This window comes from Myodes glareolus, chromosome 8 (assembly GCF_982192425.1).
Source record: "Myodes glareolus chromosome 8, mMyoGla1.1, whole genome shotgun sequence".
In the NCBI taxonomy this organism is placed as follows: domain Eukaryota; kingdom Metazoa; phylum Chordata; class Mammalia; order Rodentia; family Cricetidae; genus Myodes; species Myodes glareolus.
Window position 1 is genome coordinate 26,114,899 of NC_142033.1, and position 19,866 is coordinate 26,134,764.

General features: G+C 34.1%; 1 protein-coding gene across 1 annotated transcript in view; it reads right to left on the reverse strand.

The window, feature by feature from the left end:
- The window catches only part of Adgrl3 (adhesion G protein-coupled receptor L3), a 722,793-nt gene that overhangs the window by 40,872 nt on the left and 662,055 nt on the right, over positions 1-19,866 (reverse strand). The window contains 3 exon segments of the mRNA XM_087908936.1: positions 2,745-2,913; positions 5,392-5,418; positions 17,649-17,740. Coding sequence (XP_087765062.1) covers positions 2,745-2,913; positions 5,392-5,418; positions 17,649-17,740 — 288 coding nt within the window.

Genomic DNA, 19,866 nt, shown 5'->3' on the forward strand with positions numbered 1-19,866 from the left:
AACTTTAATGTCCTCTAATCTCACTTTCTTTTTCTGGTACACCTAGCCAATGATTGTGTTTCCTCAATCCAGAGGGTTTTTTTTTATTGGAACAAATATTGTTGTAGAAAGAAAAAAAAAGAGAAAAGAGAAATGTGGAGAAGCAATCTTCTTCCAGGTATCAGAGAAATACTGCTTAAGCCATAAGAATTCACTGTGAACTATTTGCATTTTACAAAAAAAGATTGACTATTCTGCACTCATTTTATAAACCACCAGCAAATCTAGATATATGGCGATGTCAACCTCCGTGAAAGCTGCATTGCTACATGATTCAGTATGCTAATTCTCTTTAGCTCTCATATGATTTAAAATGTTCAGCATACGTCTTAATGAAAAAGATTAACTTGGGCCATGTCCATAGAATATCTAATCTACTTCACATGATATGTCATCTGATAACACTATCTTATTTCAATGTGATATCAAAAATATAGAAGCCAGAAAATAAACTAGACCTTACTTGTAGAATATTTTTCCTTACTTTCAAGTCAGAATAAATAATCCTAGAGCTTTAAGGGTATAATGAATAAATTAATTCATAATAAAGGCAACAGAGTCCAATCTTACTGTAGCCAGTGGAAGAATTGTTGATATACCATACAATCCATACTGGAAAATAAATTTCAACTCGAAAGGTTTAATTTCTATTTAAGAGTTTAATCAGTCAACAAGTAACCTTAGTGAATAGTTTATATTTAGCCAAAATATATAAGCAATTGTAAGAGCAAAGTTGTATTAGGGAAATTTAATCAGAAAGCTTTTAAAGATATTTCTGTGGTGACAAAGTCAAGTATTTGACTATGTAAGAAAATTTTTATATTTGCTGATGCTAAGGCATGTTCTTGACACTAAATAAAAATGCCACCCATTTTTCTTTTAAAAATACAAAGAAAAAATGATTATTTATAATAAACCTAAAGATATGTTCCCAATCATGCCATAGCAACTATATCCATTAAGTGCCCTATGGTTATACTGTAATGTGACTCTGTCCCTGAAAAATTTATCTGTTAGAAACTTAATGCCTTCATTAATGTGTTAATGTATCAGAGGTACAATCTCTGAGAGGTAATTAAGATTAGATGAGATCCTGGGGTGGCAATAGTGGCTCTCTGAAAGAAAGAAGGCAACCCAGCTTGCTATAGGATGAAGACCACACAAGTCTAAAACCTCAATAGGGGCATCTCCAACTCCCAAACGGTGAGATAAAGAAATCCTTTATGACTACCTGGTCTTCTTCTTGACTGTTTGCCTGTCTCTTCTTCTTTATACCCATCAGGAGCAGCTAATGACTATCTGGTGGTCATACTCAGCTGTTCTACTTCTAGGTACACAAGCTACAGGTTAAACTGTTTTTCTCACTGCTCCTAGAAGTTCATTTGGTACTGTCTATGGAGTTGTGTTTTATGGAAAAGGCATAGAAGGGATACAAGCCACATCCAGATGGTTTTCCTGAAATTCTCTGTCATTCCCAGATTATCTGCTGGATGTCCTCAACCATGATGATTACAAAACTATATGTCATGTCTTTATCCAACTTGTGTCTTCATGGGTTTAGTGGGTCATTGAGGGAAAATAAGCATATGGTGAGCTAAACTATTGACATTTTGGGGATATGATCATTTGATAGACTTCAGTCATCAAATTTTAGCCTGTCTTTGTGGTGAATACATGTAATCTGGATTTAGGGATCTGGCTGATCATTGTTAATCTATCCTATATTTGTGAACATAGAAAAACATAGTAGATATTTACTGCCAGCTTAAATTGAAACATGATATAATTCTATTTTATTCTCATCCACTCGTTCATCTTAATAATTGGACATGAATATTAAATGTCTGTTTGGGACAGTACTTTGATTTTTAGTTTTGAATAAAGAAATCTGAACTAGAGAAAATTATTCCATATATTTCATGTTTTCCAAAACAAAATTAAAGTCTTAGTAGGACTTTATGAGATTAAAATATTTGCCACTTCATTTTTAGAGCCATGAGTATTTTAAAAAATACTTTTTTTAAAATATAAGTATTTAAAAAAATACTTCATAATTATTTTCATCACCTCCATGTCACATATGGGAAAACAGCGGTATTAGGAGGTTAATTAACTTGTTAAAAATCAGAGAACTTTTTAAATGGAGATCCTAAGAATGAAACCCAAGCAATCTGGCTAAGGTTCCATATAATAAAAACTATAGAGACACATTTTTAATAGAGTTAATAGTATTAGATTAGAAATCCAATCTTATGGTTCAAAAATATGAAACTAAGTATTTAATTACTAAATTTGTCTTTTTAAATAAATTATTTCCTTATCAGTATATAAAATCATAAAAGTAACCTATTTTGCAATTTACTTGGAAGAGTTACTCTCTAAAATATAACTTCCATTTTCTTCTCATGGATATACAAACAAGTCTGTAAGAAAAAACTTTTCTGAAAATTGTACAAATAATAAAATGTGGTTTGGTTAACATGAACACCCTTTCTAACTCTTATATTTTTACAATGTATATATGTTGTCATTTCTAGTATAAAAATAAATGAAGTGACACGTTTCATTTGGATTTTGAGAGTGTAGAGTACTATGTTTCATTTAAAGAAAACAACAAGGAATGCTATGTTGTGAATGTGAACAGGATGTGCACCCTTTACAGTCACGAAGTATATGTCACATGAGCTTGGAAAGCTGTAGCTTACCTTCTTCTGTAGGACACAGTGGAAAATGAATATAAACATTCCCTGTAGAGAATTGAAAATGGTGAAGAGATACGCCATGATGACTGTGCTTTCATTAATATACATGAGTCCAAAGGCCCAGGTCAATCCTAACAGGCAGAGAAGAGCTATTGCACCTATAACCCATGACCTGTGGAGAGAAGAGAAAACTCAAGGTTAGCAAATATTTAGTCCTGAGTTAATATAGCCATGTGCTATCAATGATACTGACACTGAAAAAAAAAGTTATGGTAAGTTTTGACGACAGAAAATGTGAGACAAGTGGTATGTATAAGTGCTCTAAGATTTTAATGGTAGTACTATAAGTTATCAAGCTTGAGGTGATGTACAAGGATGAAAATGTTATGAACACAGAAATTCATTTAAGCAAAAGCAGATTTGTGCCATAAATTATTCATGTGTTTGCACTACATATGCAAATGGTATGGATATGTAATTATGGTGAATGGGAAAGGAGGAAAAGTCTTCAAAGTTACATTAGTTTTCATCAGACTCCTTGGTATATTTGAATCATTCTGTACTCAGTGCTTCTTCTAACACTTTTGGACAGCATATTTCCAAATCTCCTTATTTTCTGACTAAAAATTATTATATTTGTTGGACAAAACTAACTCTGACTAGAAAAAAACAGTATTTGAGGCACATGTTTAGAGCGGTAGAGGCTTATTTTTCTAATTCTATAAAGAAATAGAACTGTGCGGGAAACAGTAGGGTTAAAAGAGAAAGTTCCACTCTAGTGGTAAGCACCTTTTCGCTTTCGTGTACTATCTTGTCGATTATGCTGAACTAGGCTTTCCAAAATTAGGCCTTCAACCTCTTGACAGGCCTAGGGTGTCTTCAACTCTTAGAAGCACCTACAAACTCAGGGAAGAGGATGAAGCTGAGAATGGGGATGGAGTGGTATGAAGGGAGTAATATAGCACGAAAGGGAAGCTGTCACTTTGACTCCATTTGCTTAGTTTCCTCCAAGCTGCCATGGTTAATGGTAATAAGTGGATGACAAGAGTTCATATATTTGTGGCCATCCTCCACACTTACTAGGAATAAAATGAACTGTTGTAGTAGATGGGGCTCTAGCAACTGGAAATGGAATCCTTTGCCATTTGGAAGGAGAGGGAAAACAGGACCCAACGCATCTAAGATTCCTACATACTCACAGGCCCATCCCTTACTATCCCAGCATCACTTCTTTGGACACAGCTAGTTAATAATTTTTTTCAGCATCCTGTTATCTTTCATTTTTGATATCCAAGGAGGAAATATTTGTGGTAATTGATTCTTTGCAAAGAGAAGACAGAGAGAAAACTACATAATTCACCATAATATAAATTCAATTATTTTATTTTTTGAAAAGATTTGAAGATATTGTCCCAGAGGCTTATCAAAAGGAATAATATTGTTATTTTTCCCCACATAATCAGGCATTATATTTCATATTTAAATGTCCACTAACCATATCAGGTTTGTTATAAAACACCAAGACTTTGAGTGAAGGAGGTATGTTCCTGCATTCGGCACATTTGCTTATATGAATTAGAAAACACCTTAAATGTTAATATTTATTTCACTACTGAATTCCAAAATATGGAAAAATTCAAACAATAGCTCTTGGGTTCTGACAGATATCAGAAAAAGGAAAAATGGAAAGGATCATCATTAAATGAAGAGAAAATATACATTGATTTAGAAACCAAATGATGGCACAAAATATTGACGTCAGTCATTATCCAGTAGAAAACACACAATAGAGCCAAGGGTTAAACGGTCTAGAACTGCGGTGAGTTCTCACTTCCAAATAAGGAAATCAGTAAAAGCATGAAGAAGAAAATGTGATGGGATCAGGGAATGGAGACAAAGGACTCTTCACCAGAAGAACAAACTGAACGTCTACAGCAGGGTAGCCCACAGGAGGCCAATTGTAGTTGATTCTTGCAGGACAGGCAAGTTTTAAAGTTATAGGCAAATGACCAATTGTTTTCATTATATCTCCATTTGTTAGACTGGTACAGACTTGTAAATTTGTTTCAGAAATTTCAATGCATTCATAAGCAATTAGATTATTCATCATGATACAGGTGCCAAATTTCAAAAGGAAGAGATTGCATAGGTAAAATTTAAATTTCAGAGGGTCTTTTTCTCCTGTTTTAGATACAGTTAATACAGGAAATTGTTAATATTAATTGCAAGCAGCTAGATCCTTATCCATACAATCATTTTAAAGATACGCTACTAAGTCACAAAATAATTTAAGATGAATGACACCTGAACACACAACAGAAATTTGACCACACTACCGTGGAAGGGTACATCACAATTTGAGGAGCTCTCCATGAGAGACAAGTCTGTACCACAGGACAGTGCTCTTACTGAGGCACCGAATTCAAGTGATATCCCATTAACAGAGGCGAAGAGGAATTGGTTTTCTTGTATGGCAATACACCTGTAGCACTCTACGCATAAGTTGCATGCCAGCGTTTCCTGCACAGTTTGCTCTTCTGCCTCAGTGTGAATGACAGAAGCTCTAGTGATTTCTCAGTACTGATCTGACAGCTGGTTCATGGGACCACACTGATAAATGCAATTTATCAGCCATTCAGGTCATTCTTACTTGATGAAGGGTCTGTTATCCTCATAGCTAAAGAATGCATGGACATAAAGACAAGAACACCAACATTAGCATTTTATGATAAAGAATTTCATGTGAAAAAAATATCCTCCTCTTTCCTCACCAAAGGCCGGTATTCACCACCTCCCTGAAAGGTATCATAACCTTCCCTTTATATCCAGAAGGTAAATCCTAAAATGACCATGAGAACTTAAATACCAGGGAATAAAATCAATTTTACAATACTGCAATATCCCATATGAGACTCGCAATTCCATTTTTTCATCATGTGCTCATATTACTTGTGACTTGACAGAGACATTTATTTCTTAGAGATCACATTTCTCTAGAGAATGAGAAATTTTATGAGCAATCTGAAAAAAAGTCTTGGGGGCATGCTTAAAATGATAGATGTCATGCCACTAAAAGGTATCCCTTATTCTGTAATATTAGGGGATAAGATGACTTAATTATGGACAATATGCCTCTAAGTAATTTTAACACAGAGACGATGATTAACCTGAGTTAAATCTGATCATTACAGCTCGTTTTTTCTTTCCTTCTTGCCAGAAGCAATATATTTTCCTGCACTATGAATACACAAATAATGTTCTTGAGAAGGCCTATCTGTGATGAATTTTGAATAACGACAAGCACTGAGAAAATACTCACTCTCCAGAAAGATGAGAGAGTAAATATTGCAATGAGATAGAATGGGAGCCTGGTCTGTGAAGCCTGCTTGCCTCGAGTTTACATACATCCCAGCTCCATCATTTACTAGATATTTGATGTTAGACAGAAGCTAATTAACTTGTGATTGTGTTAGGTTGTGTATTTATAAAGTGGTCACAATTAGAACGTAAGTATAATCTATAGCATTCTTGTAAAAAAAAACCAAGTTTTTATCTGAGTAACAAAATACTTTAAATATTACTCGGCTGTCTAAATCTAACCTCAAACTGAAAATATAAAATTAATATAAAATTTCTTACCCAAAGGAGAAAACACTCAGTACATAAATATTGAACAGTTAAATGCCTGATAAGATGTTTAGGAAGTAATATGATGCAGGGAAAGAGATGTGGCTGAAATAAATCAGTAGATGGAGCAGACTGAATGGAATTATGTACACCATGTGGTGAGTGCTAATCAAAACTGGCGGTTTAAATTCATCAAAACAGAATAACATTTCAAATTCCATTTCCAAGGCATACAAGTCATAATGCAAATGATCCGAAACCTCACATAGGTGGTACATATGACTCTAGATGATACAGTTCTAGAAAACACCACCACCATAGGACCAGAGGAAAGTTCTAGTGGATAATGCTGAACCTGGATGGTTTAAGAACATGTTAGGTCAATAAGTATAATTGCAAGAGATGTGTACGCTATGTCACAAAAATTTTTAGAAGAAGGTTTATCAATTGTTTGCTTGCTATAATGTAACCAGACAGAAAATAATGCATTTATTATATAAGTTACAAAACAAAATGGAAATATTTACTGCTATATTCAGTCCCATTACATCAGTATATTCTATCTATTAGATAACAGACTTACAAATACTTTAAAAATTAAAATAGCCAGGCAGTGTTAGTGCACAACTTTAATAACAGCACTCAGGTTGCAGAAACAGGTGGATCTCTGTTAGTTCAAGGCCAGCCTGGTCTACAAGAGCTAGTCCCAGAACTGGCACCAAAGCTACAGAGAAACGTTGTCTTGAAAGAGGTACATAGAGGCACAGATGACCTTAGTTAAAATTTTACATACACTGACTCTCCTGACTAAATAACTATGCATGGAATGCGACTGTAATTAAAAGTAGAATACACTCAAACAATTATTAAACATCAGGAATCTGTATAAAATCAATCTGGAATCCAAAAAAAAAAATTATGTCCTTCAAAAATTAAGAGGCTTCTGCCAGAGACAATGAAAATGGAAAGACTCATTCTTACAGAGAGAGAACAAATTACAGTGATAAGGGTAAAGGGCACCCATTATGTACATGGAATCAAAAGGGGACAAAAGGCAGAGGTGCTATGCAGGAGGGTAGCAGTGGAATTTGGCAGAAAAAAGAAATATTCATTAAAACATTGGGAAACTGGGATTACAGAGTGGCTTCCAAAAAGAATAAACATAAACTGTAAATTATAAAACCCTAAAACAAATATTATACACTAGGGAAAATAAAAAGAAATAGAGAAAATGATCATTATTCTTGGCTTTAAAAATTTCTCTTAAAAATTTTAAAAACATGTGCAATACAGAAAAATGTTGATACTTTATGTAATGGCACAGATATATTTACATATACATGATAAATAAAAATTTGAAGTTACTTGTTAGGCCAAATTATCTCTTAGTAATGAAAGAAACAAAGAATAGAAAGCTGACAAGAAATATAACATCTCATTAAAAAGGAGGAGTCTAATGATAAAAAATGACCTTATTAATTTAGCTGCATAGGGTTCTGATGAATACTAGGGAGGTTATCTTTTAGCAAATAATGATAGAATGAACAATATTTTATAGACTTTTTTATTGCTAATCAGACAGTAAGCAGTGAGTTCAATGATAATAAAACCAAAGCAAAACAAACAAAAAATAAATATAAAACAGCTAAGAATTCTATAAATATCAATCAGGTTTACAAAGAAAACATACTGGTTTTCAAATTATATTTTTGTATACACAATAAATTAGTGCTTAGCAATATAAATAAATTAGCCAATAAGTGTTTTTTACTTATATTCCTATTTTATATTTCTAATATCATAATTAAATGGCTTAGTTTTAAACTTAGATTCATCTTGATTCTTTCACAGAGAAGATGATGGGCAAGCATTTCAAAATGACTGGCTTAAAAACCTCAGTTTCCATGAGCACATACAAAGAGTGTTCTAAAATGCCCACTTTAATAGCATGTGAACAACCAAAAAAGTACCAGAGACTTTGATGACAGATTTATAAAAAACACATAACTATGTAGTGGAATAACTCAACAATCACTGAAATTAATCCAAGGCAAAATAAGATTACTAAATTTCCAAGTGCGGACTGAGCAGCTCGAGATGTCTGCCACCCTATTGAAGTTTCTGCACATTTTAATTACAACCAAGCAGTTTCATGAATAGAGTTTCATTGTAGGTCACTGTTGACACGAACATTCAGCACTTTTCAAGTGCAGATAAAAAATATAATTTGAAAAGAAAACAACATTGCTATTGTAACCCACTCTGAATAAATAAAAGAATAAGAAAAAAAAACAAAAGTCTTCATGCCTGCTTGTGATTTTTGCTTGGGAGAAGTATTCACTTCAAAGATGAAGAAGCTAATATGAAAGTTTGGAAAGCTACTTGTGGTGACTAATATCCTAATCAATGGATTCACAATATGAAAACAAGTCAAACATGCATGAATCCATGCATTAGAGACTCAAAAGTAAAATTCTAGCTCTCACCATGCCAATTGTCTAAAAAATATTCACAACTAGAACATCTTTTAAGTTTCTTGGGAAAAAATATTTGTCCCACCACAAAATGTGGTATCTCCATTTTTCCACACAACAGCAGTAACAACCCATTTATTTAGTAAACAAGTTAAACACCTTAGAGTCACATCCCTTTCTCCTAAAGTTTCAGTTAAATTATTTTCAGTCTTTAAACTCTTCTTTAAAACTTTAGCTTCCAGGGGTTAAAATTAGAGCTCTGTCTATATTCTGCATGAACAAGGGCCTGGATTTAACCCCCAGCACACACGAAATATGTGTTGAATAAATTAATGGGCAATTAAGGATGCAATCTAGCATCATATGTTAAGGCATGTAAGTAACATTATTAGTCTGGAGCACAAATTCTGTTTAATTGCAACTATTTTCAGATAATTTTCACTTTTTCAAAGATATACACTCTTTTGGATGAAAATCACAGTTCTATGAGTAGCTAATTTAGATTCAGACTATGAAGCTGATGGCATACTTCCTTTGAAATATAAAAGGAATCTGACCCAAGGCCTATGCAAAGAACAAAGGAGATGCTAATTTTTACATTTTCATTATTAAGAAGACATTTTCTCCTTTGGAAGATTTTAAGGATTTCTAATACATCCTTAGACAGCATTTCTGCTCCCATATCTGATATAAACCTAATTATTTGGAGGGAAGAATGAAAAAATAATTTAATCTCAAGGTATAGTGCATAATAGTGTGCCTACAACGATCATCCTTCAACCCAGTTTTCTCAAATGTCAGCTTCCTGCATATAGAGCGGGCTGAATGCATTTATTCATAAAACACGGTTCTTGGGAAGATATGGGAATTTTAATGCATTTTAAACAAAATGCATCCAAAAAGAGACCATCCTTTTAATACTTTGGAGCATTTGAAATTATAGTCTCCCAAAAATGCAGGATATGAAGAGATTGTCAATATCACTGCCTGAATACAAAGTTGCGTGAATCTGTAAAAACTTGACTGGTTTTCAGCTTTTAAATGGTGGAATCAAGGTAATCAACGAAAGACTAAGGAATGCTTAAGGGATGTCATAAATAGCATGAACTGAATCTGGTAGACAAACTATAGAGCTGGTGCTGTTTCAACTGTGTTATTCTTCATGTCAGCTGTTTATGGCAATGGTAAAGCATGTTATGTGCATCAAGAAAATAGAGAACAACTGGAAATAATGACAAACCACATGCAAGCACAGAATTATCATAAAGGATGTTTTCTTTTCATATAATGAATAATAGAAAACTACTATTAATTCTAATTTCAAGAATGAATGAATCAATTATATGAATTAGAGAAATATTTGTTTAAAATTGTAAGAAATACACAGTTTGGATAAGAATATCTCTCCTAGACTCATATGTTTGAATATATGATCCTTAGTTGATGAAACTGCTAAAGAAGGATTAGGAGGTGATGTTCTTTTGAATTAGTGTGCCACTGGGAACAGACTTTGATGACTCAAAATCATTCCTAGGCTCTCCTCTCTCTCTGTCTCCTGTCTGCGGATCAAGATGTAAGTTCTCAGGTATTCATTGACCCTCCCATTATGGATTCTAACTCTCTAAAGCTGTATACTCTAAATTTAATGTTTTTTTTAATAGGCTACTTTGGCAATGGTGTTTTATATTATAGCAAAAGTAATGAAGACAACATATCTTCACTTTTGGCAATCCTTCTGCAATATATAAACCTTTTTGAAATAATATTCCTAAGTATTTAAAATTCAGTCTTTTAAAATTTTTTAAAAATTAATAATTTTGATGGTGTCAGAAGCTATGAAAAAATTACATGGCAATGTAAGCTATGTCTAAGCGTATGAGTACTGTTTTGAGCTTCCCTCTTAATATCCCAAATCTCTAATTTCTCTCTCTCTCTCTCTCTCTCTCTCTCTCTTTCTCTCTCTCTCTCCATTTATTTACCATTTTTTCTTCATTCCTTCATTTATTTATTTATTTTTACCAGTGATGAATAAAAAACATAAATATTAATGTTCCCAAGTATAGTGACACCTGCCTTCAGTCCCAGTAATGGAGACAGAAGCAAGAGTACCTTTGTTGAGTTTAAGGTCAGCTTGGTCTCCACAGTTTAAAGTAAGTCAGGGATACATAGTAATACCCTTCCTCAAAATAAGAGAAGAAAAAAAATGAAGAATACCTCAAAATATTTTCCTCACCACTCACCAAGAAAATATTTGAAGTTTATGAACACTTTTATTAACTGTGACTCCAAACAAGATTTATATTCTCATAAAGTTCAGACTTTTTTCATATTATTGTTGTGACTGTAGTATAAAAAATGAGATAATTTTGAAAAGTAGGCTATATATTTATATATAGGCTACATATATCTTGATATATTAATATGAAGAAAAATATAAGCATTAAAATCTTCCAGTGTTATTGTCTTATTTTTCAAGTTAATGGCAATTACCCTTCCCTTTTATAGAATCCAATCTCTCTTGACTCCATGAAGTATTAATAGACTACTGAAGACTGAACATAATTCTAACTTAATTGTTTCTATCAACATTTAGAAACAAAAGTACTCAAAAGTTTACCTTTTAAAAAAGTATAGTTATTTCATGTATTGTGGGCCTTTTCTCTTTGTCCCTCAAGCTTCTCGAAGTTTCCTTGGACTCCTTTATACATGGCGGGTGGTTAAGCTTGCTGAGGATAAATTCTTTTTCCCTCTAGAACTACAGAACTTGCTATTTATTAATCAAATGAGCATATGCCCCTGGAGCTCCCTATTTTTTTCCATAAGAGGCTAAGTTTGTCTTTTAAGAAAGAGCATCATATGATGCATAATTTTAATGACAGCATATGGTAAATAAAGCCGTACAAATTCTAATGAGATTTTGATAGAAACGGTGAATGGCTTCTCTGTTGAAAATGCAAAGACTCAGAGGCAGCAGAATATTTCTGCACAGAGTCAATTAAATTAAATAATCAAAGCAGGATAAGTATGTCAGTGCAGGTCCAAAGTTGGAGCATCTCAGGAAGCCAAGGCAAAAGGATCCTTTGAGTCCAGCACTTTACATCTAACCCAGGTGAGACCTCATCTCCAATTTTTTTTAAAAAAGATAATATTCTGTAATGTGCACCAAATATATGATGTGGGTTCTTTGCACATATAATTACCATTAATTATGTGAAACATACAATAGATTGTACTTATTTTCTGATCAGAGAAAAACTGCAAACCCTTGGTATAACTTGATAAGGACATTTAACCAACCATTCCAAGACTGAACACATGGATCCAAATGGGATTGACAGTTGAGTAGTTACCACAGTTAATTAATCCACACATGGACAACTAGGAATGAAAAAAGGAAAGCTAAGTGGACCCCATTGGCACTCAGTTGGATGACAGACGGAAATCATGAATGGGCAAAGTCAGAGTCTTCTGTGCAGAAACCTGTGCACAGAAAGCTATAGGAAGTACACAGAACGACTGTACAAATAGACACAAAACTTTCATGTTTTATTTTTATTCTTCAAAATAACTTGTGATTTTGCTTGAAAAGGAATTATTTGAAATCTTTTGTGCTTTTGTAATAGAAAAATGGGTGATTGGTGAAATTGTCACTTTTCATTTTGAAGGTAAACACTGAGAGTTCCACACTCCTCACTAATTAAAATTTTAGATTCATCAGTCATACTGTAAGTTAATTTTGGCTGGCAAAAACTCAACAATAGCATATATATATATATATACATATATATATATATATATATAATTGCTTTCAATTGTACTGAGCTTTTGCTATGATTATAGTCTGCTCCAACTATAGTAATTGAGAAAATAAACCAGAAAATACAAATGACTGAAATTACATCTTTCTTGTAACTACCTATTTTGATGAAGGGACAAATGAAAAGCAATCAGTAAGTAGATGTGTACTGTTTAATTTAATTACTTTCCAAGGAAGCCTGAGAATTAGCATCCTTAATTTTCTCCATTATTAGGCTAACTACATTATTTCATGGTATTATTTTTTCATAGAATACCAGTAATACAACAACGAGCTAGACAAATAAGTGTTCTTTGCCAATCCTAAAGGGGCTAATTATGAGGACTCTGGGTTTCTTTGAAATTGAGGAATAATATGACATATTTTTAAAATGACACAATAATATTTAAATTAAGTGCAATAATAGGAGTCAGCCAGGCAAGGTATAAGGAAAAGAAGGTGAACAGTGATAAGACATGACGGAAAAGAGAAGCACACGCCCAGAGTGACTGATGGGCTCATGACAAAGAAAGGAAGTAGAGTAGGTGGGCAAGACCGCTAAGGCTAAGCTGGTATGGACTAGGAGTTTGGACTTAAGTTTTAAATAATGGGATCCTTTGAAGGATTTTTATCCCAACATTTACATTACATGATTGAACTAACAATTTCAAGATGTTTCTCTCTAGCTGGCGTCAGAAGAAGTCACAAACAATGTGATAAAAGAAGAAACAAGTTAATAGAACCATCACTGAGAGTCCCCAAATGGAGACAGTGATTAAATGGTGGCAGGGACAAAGAACGAGGAGAAAACACGTATTCAACAAAATGCACGTGTCTGTGTGTACATGTGTGAAAGTAAGCATATGTGAAAGATTGTTTATGTTACAAATCAAACTATAATAACTTAGTGGTTTCTGTTGCAATTTCTAGAAAAAGTGATAGAAAAGTGTAGTGATTAGCAAAAAAAGCCAATATGAAAAATAAAATGGAATGCAAAATAATGATATTTCTCAATGGAGGGACTAAAGGAGGAACAGGAAAAGCATACAAACTCCAATAAAAAAGAAACTAATATAGTGGGCCCACCATAGCAATAATCATGTTAAATGTAAGTGGAATAAATATTCTAACTGAAAGATTTGGATTTACTAGACTAAATAAGAAAAAAGATCTACGTATATGCATAAAAGTAGAAGAAATAAACATTTGTAAGAGAATTGGTACATTAGAGAAAGTTTAAAAGCAAAGCAATCATGGTTAAAATCCTTGACTATTGGAAACTACTTCTAAGACTTATTTACAGAGGAATAAAGCAAAATTATCTGTATGGTGTGATTGTTATGGCAGTGACAAAACAAGTAAAATAACACCGGGCACAATTGAAAATGATCAATAAACAGTGTTTCAACATTAAAAACTTTGACGTTTTTTGAAGTTTTGATATGATGAAGTGCATGCATGCTTGAGGCTTTGGGGTGGGGGGTAGACTGTTGATTTTTATCATAAAAGAAAGCTTCCAGTTTCCAAAACTACTTTAGATTTGCAGCAGTCACACAAAAGACTGTATGTTTAGTGTTTGAAAGAGAATGCTCTCCACACTTCTATTTTCAACCCTGTCAATTCTGTACAACTGCTTCTTACCTAATACATTGAAATTTAAATTTCCTCCAGATTTTACAAAGTGCTCAAGAATTTTTTTCTTGAGAGGAATTTATCTTTCTCCCACAAACTCTTGATCTGCAAAAGATCATAATTCTGTGTAGAGGGGTGTGAGCAGAAATCCCTCAATTTATTGGTCTACTTTGTTTCCATCAGCAGATGACATTGCACCAACGTTATTTCCTCCATTCTGTCACAGTGGGCAAAGCTCAGCCTCCCTGGATTCTTTTAGCATAGCAGAATGTTCCTTCTGAACTGAGAGGCAGTGAACTGGTCCACTATTACTGTGAAGGTGATTGTTAGAAATTCCGCAGGTCCTAACTGTGACAATGACTTCCCTATTTTCTTTCTTACAGTCTTAAACTGTTGCTGGCTTTTCTGTCAGCAAAGTCATAGTCACAGCTCTATTTTAAAGTCATACAACACATCATTTTAACAACTAATCTTCTCTTACAGAGTTTTTTAAAAGCATCTTCAAAGGTTTTAAATTTCTATGCACCATAGATGGTGAGGTATGCTTCATTCATTATTCAATTGTAAGGAGGGAATCATGACTCAGGGAAGTTAAGTACTCTCCAAATGCTCTAACCTTGTAAGCAGTTCAGACAGAATCAAAATCAAAGTACTCTTACTCATTCCTACATTTTGCTATATATTATAAAACTTAATGTGATCAATTTCATTAAATATAATTATTAGTTTTGGTGTGTTTGACTGTTCTTCTAAACAGTACTTGCTATCAAAACTATACAGAAAAATATTTTTTTCCAATATGTGACAGTCAGTACTAAGAACAAGTAACAAATTTAAAGAAATGTGAGAATGCACAAAAAGTTTATAAAAAATTTCTTGGAGATAGAACAATGATTGCAAAGTTTCTTCAAGTTTACTTTGGTAGATGTTAAAATAAGGACCAAACATTTTACTGTTGTTGTGTTTTACCTGCTGAAAAATTTCTAAAATAATGTTTACAACCTAGAATAAAAGGTATGTAAACATAACTCATAATGACTTGAGTAAAGTATGCTGTGATAAGAAAAATGTGTTTCATGGACTCGTTATCAAAGCTCACTTTCATCAGGAGCAGCATGGATGCACAGGATATTTTTGAAAACAACTTAACTGCACATAGTTCAGTAACATAATTATTACTATAACAAAAAAGTTAAAATAAATATATGAGGTAGTACTTTAGTGTGGAAAATTTCTAGCTAATCCCAAAATGTCCTTACTTGCCTAACTCCTTAGCTATTCCTTTAAATTAACATAAGAGAGTTATTCATTCACCAAAAATTAGCTGCTTTCTGTAATAGGCTTTGTCACCATCATCTTAGTATACTGTGGTATTCTGAAACAGCTGTTGCTGCTACTCTTGGGCACCAATATAGAAAGCTAGAAAGGAAGTGACATCACTGTTCTCAGACAGAGCTCAAGGAGGATCCTGAAGCAATGGAAATGTCTTGAAGGTGCGTTCTTTTCGTTAGAATTACTGAGGCAAGTCAAAATAGATCATAAGAAATGACATGAAAGCACAATTTAGCATGGGTGTGTCTATGTGCATATGTGCGCATGTATGTGTAAGACTTTTCAATGTTAATATCTTTTTTCAAATTTTAAGATCATTAAATAAATTAAAATACAATTTTGCTTATAACAAAGAATTCAGAGACTTCAGAAAATATAATTTAGCTTTTATATGTATTTTTATTGTAAGTTAACAAGAAATATTATTTTATATTTCTGCATACTTATATTGCCTGAGGGTAAAAACATACAAAATTAGTAATAAAGGATAGATTTTGAAAGTAAAAAAATAATTGAGTGGAAAATGTTCTGAATAGATTTGCTCCCAAGAGAAGGTTTCAAAGGAAGGTAAGTTAGAATTTATATTTACATTTCAAAATAAAGGCTCGAAATCACTGAGAGGGAAAGTTTAAACCTGATATGCTGTGACATCCAAACGTAGTTATCAAAAAGCTTCAGATTTTTGATGCTCAGATTTAGATGACTTCAGGTTTTTATTGTCAAATTAGGAATTCTTAAGCATAGAGCTCTACATGAACTCTATATAAATATTCTCAAATCTGAACTACTTAATATTCTATAATGTTAAAAAACAACCGAAACAAGGCAAAAAACATAAAAAAGAAAAAAAAAAACCCAAACCCTGGGCATTGGTTACACACAACTTTAATCCCAGCACTCGGGAGGCAGAGTGAAGAGGATCACTGTGAGTTCAAAGCCAGCCTGGTCTACAAGAGCTAGTTCAAGGACAGGCTCCAAAGCTACAGAGAAACTCTATTGAAGAGAAAAAAATTCTATATTTTGATCTTGAGCTTTTTAGCTAAAACCTTCTCAACCTATGTTTGTGAATAGTAGAAAAAGTGTACCTCCCTTCTCAGAAGGATAACAGGGCAGCTACAAACAACTGCTAAGTGAATACTCATACTCAGCATTTCAGGGTTGTTTTCCAGTGGTGTACAATTCCCTTTTTGGTATCAGTAACTACTACCAGTTCTCATTCATCAACAAGTGAAATTGCAGGTACCTTCACTGCAGAAGCCATGGCTGCAGGTACCATCACTACAGGACACATCACTGTAACCATCACTTACAAAAACACGACTGCAGGGACCATCACTGCAGATATAACTACTGAAGATATAATCACTGCACGTACCATCATTGCAGGTAGCATTGCTGTAGGTATAATCACTGCAGGAACCATCATTACAGATATAATCACTGCAGGTATAATATCATTGCAGGTGCCACTGCTCTAGGTACTATCTCTGCAGGAACTATCACTGAAGGTTCCATCACTGCTGGTCTTTGCAGGCACTATTGCTCTCAGGGATTGAATACAGTGTAAGCGATTTCATACAGTTGCTGCACTACAAAGTGGTTTCTATTCGCATTTAGAAATGTTGCACTTCTCTAAAGGACGTAGTGAATGTAGATTTAAAAGCATATCTATTGCCGGGAAGTGGTGAAGCACACCTTTAATCCCAACACTCGGAAGGCAAGTGGATGTCTGTGAGTTTGAGACCAGCCTCGTGTACAAGAGCTAGTTCCAGGATAGGCTCCAAAGCTACAGAGAAACCTTGTCTCGAAAAACAAAACACCAACAAAATAAAAGGTGTATTTATAAATTCCAGTTTACAGGGAAAGGTAGGTTTGGGGAAAGGGTCTCATTACATTGATTGTAGGCTAATCAAGTTACCCCAACTGTCAAAAAATAAGCTTACTCCACAAAATCAATACATTGAACTTTGCTATATTTTTTTTACAATATAAACTAGAAATAACTTTCAAGTACAATGTATAAAAATAAAACTAAGAATCACTTACTTGATATTATCAAGACAGCCTGATTCTGGTTTCAGTATGGCAGTGTGGTGAAACATTTTGTATAAAGCAATTCCAAGGAAGATCACATTCAGCTGAAATGCAAAAGGCAGCGCTATGTAGATAACCATAGTATATAAAAAAGGCAAGTCCATTCCCTGTAACACATGAACTGTTCTAAAAACAACTGTTCTCAGTAGACTCTTAAATTAACTGAGTCACAGGTAACTGTCTAATGCTTTAGCAAAGGCAAGAAGCAAGCTTTACAAATTGCAATACCACTGAACTTTTTTTTTAAAAAGTCACTCTCCCAAATACATACAAAATGCAAAATCAGTGGCAGTTTTGAAAGATGCTGTTGAAATTCTGGAACAACTCAAAGCCTAGTGCATGCTTAAGAAAACCAAAACCCCCAAATCCAGGAATTATTCTAGGAGAGCTAATATATTGACATCCTATGAACTATGAACATATCTCTAGACTGATTAATTATAGACAAATTTCATTTTAATTATTAGAGACACACTATTTAAATTTTAAGAAGAATTTATTTTTTTGTCTTTCACATCCCGATCCCGCCCACCTACCAAGCCCTTTCATCCATTCGCTGCCCCTGCAACCCTCTCCCCCCAAATAAAAAATTTAAGATAAAATAGGAAAGAAAAAAAAGGAAAGAAGGGAAAATTTCTTTATGGAAGCTGCAGTGTGACATAGGGAGTCAAGCAGTAAACCCCTTTATCCATTCATCTTTCCATGCAGGTGTTCCTCATAAGGAATCATTGGTTTGGTTCCAGGCCCTTTAGTCTCTGCTATACCAAAGACACCGAGCCCTCGCTGAGACTCTTCCTGGACACCCCGTTGCTGCCCTGTGTTATGGAAATCCTGTAGCCCTGGACCACAGAACCGTGCTCTCTCCACCCCAACACCTATTGGCTAGACCAACACTTAACCGCGGTTCTGTGCCTGGGTAGTTGCGGGGTTGGTCAGTCTGCCAGGTTAGAGATGTACTTTTGAAGATGCAAACTTACTAACATATACATACTTCTTTCTTTTATTTCTTCTGTTGAAACAGTCTCAGTGTGTAGCCCCAGCTGACCTATACCTTACTCCAGAGACCAGGATTGGCCTTGCACTTTTGGTCACCCTTCTACCTCTGACTATCCATTGCAGAATTACAGATACACACTGCTACACCTGGCTATGAATACAAATACCAACCTCAGTTATTTTGAATGTGTAAGTAGAATGGATTAGAAAATGCTGGTTACATTCTGATGCTACAATAGACTAAGCTGTAAGCAGGGTCTATCTCGTGATATTGTTACACCACAAAAGCTAGAAAAATGTCTATAGCTTAAAAGAACAAACTCTTGTAAAAATTACCTACACCTTATGTGAATGCTGTAAATCAGTGGTTCTCAACCTTTGTCATGCTACAATCCCTTAGTACAGTTTCTCATGTTGTTGTAAACCACAACCATAAAGTTATTTTCAGTGCTACTTCATAACTGTAATGTTGCTACTGCTATGAATAGTAATGTAAATAGTTTTGGAGACAGAGGTTTGCCAAAGGGATAGTGCCCCTCAGATTGAGGGCCAGTGCTGAAAAAAAAAAAGCCACATGCTGAATTGCACTTGAACCAGTGATTAGCTTCTACACTCTACCACTGGGGACCTGCTGCAAACCACGAAAGTTCACTTAAATGCTCCATTGACATTCTCGCCATAATACAGCATCATGGTCCTCTATCAATGATTTCTGAGTCTCAAAAGTAAAAATCAATGAAAGGAGAAAACTTTAAATGAAACAAATACACAAACAAATATCGCCAAGTGGCTAAAAGCTTAACCTAAATGGAAGGCAACTAGTGGAAAATCCAGTTGTGTATTGACATAAGGATGCCAAGGGCCATCATCCAACTGTCTTTGATTCTTTCTTTCTTTTACTTCCAGAAATGCTATTTTGTTACAGACTGATTTTTAGTCTCTCACATATAAAAGTCAATGTGATTGATTTTAGACAATAGGTGTTTCCCGGTGTGTGTGTGTTTACACATATGCAAGACATATTTATGGATGCATACACACACACACACACACACACACACACACACACACACACACGCGCGCGCGCGTTATGTAGTAATCATGCCATATTGTTCATTTTCAAATCTGAAGTGTTTTTAATTTCAAAATATTTCTAGCCCAAAGGACTTCAGGA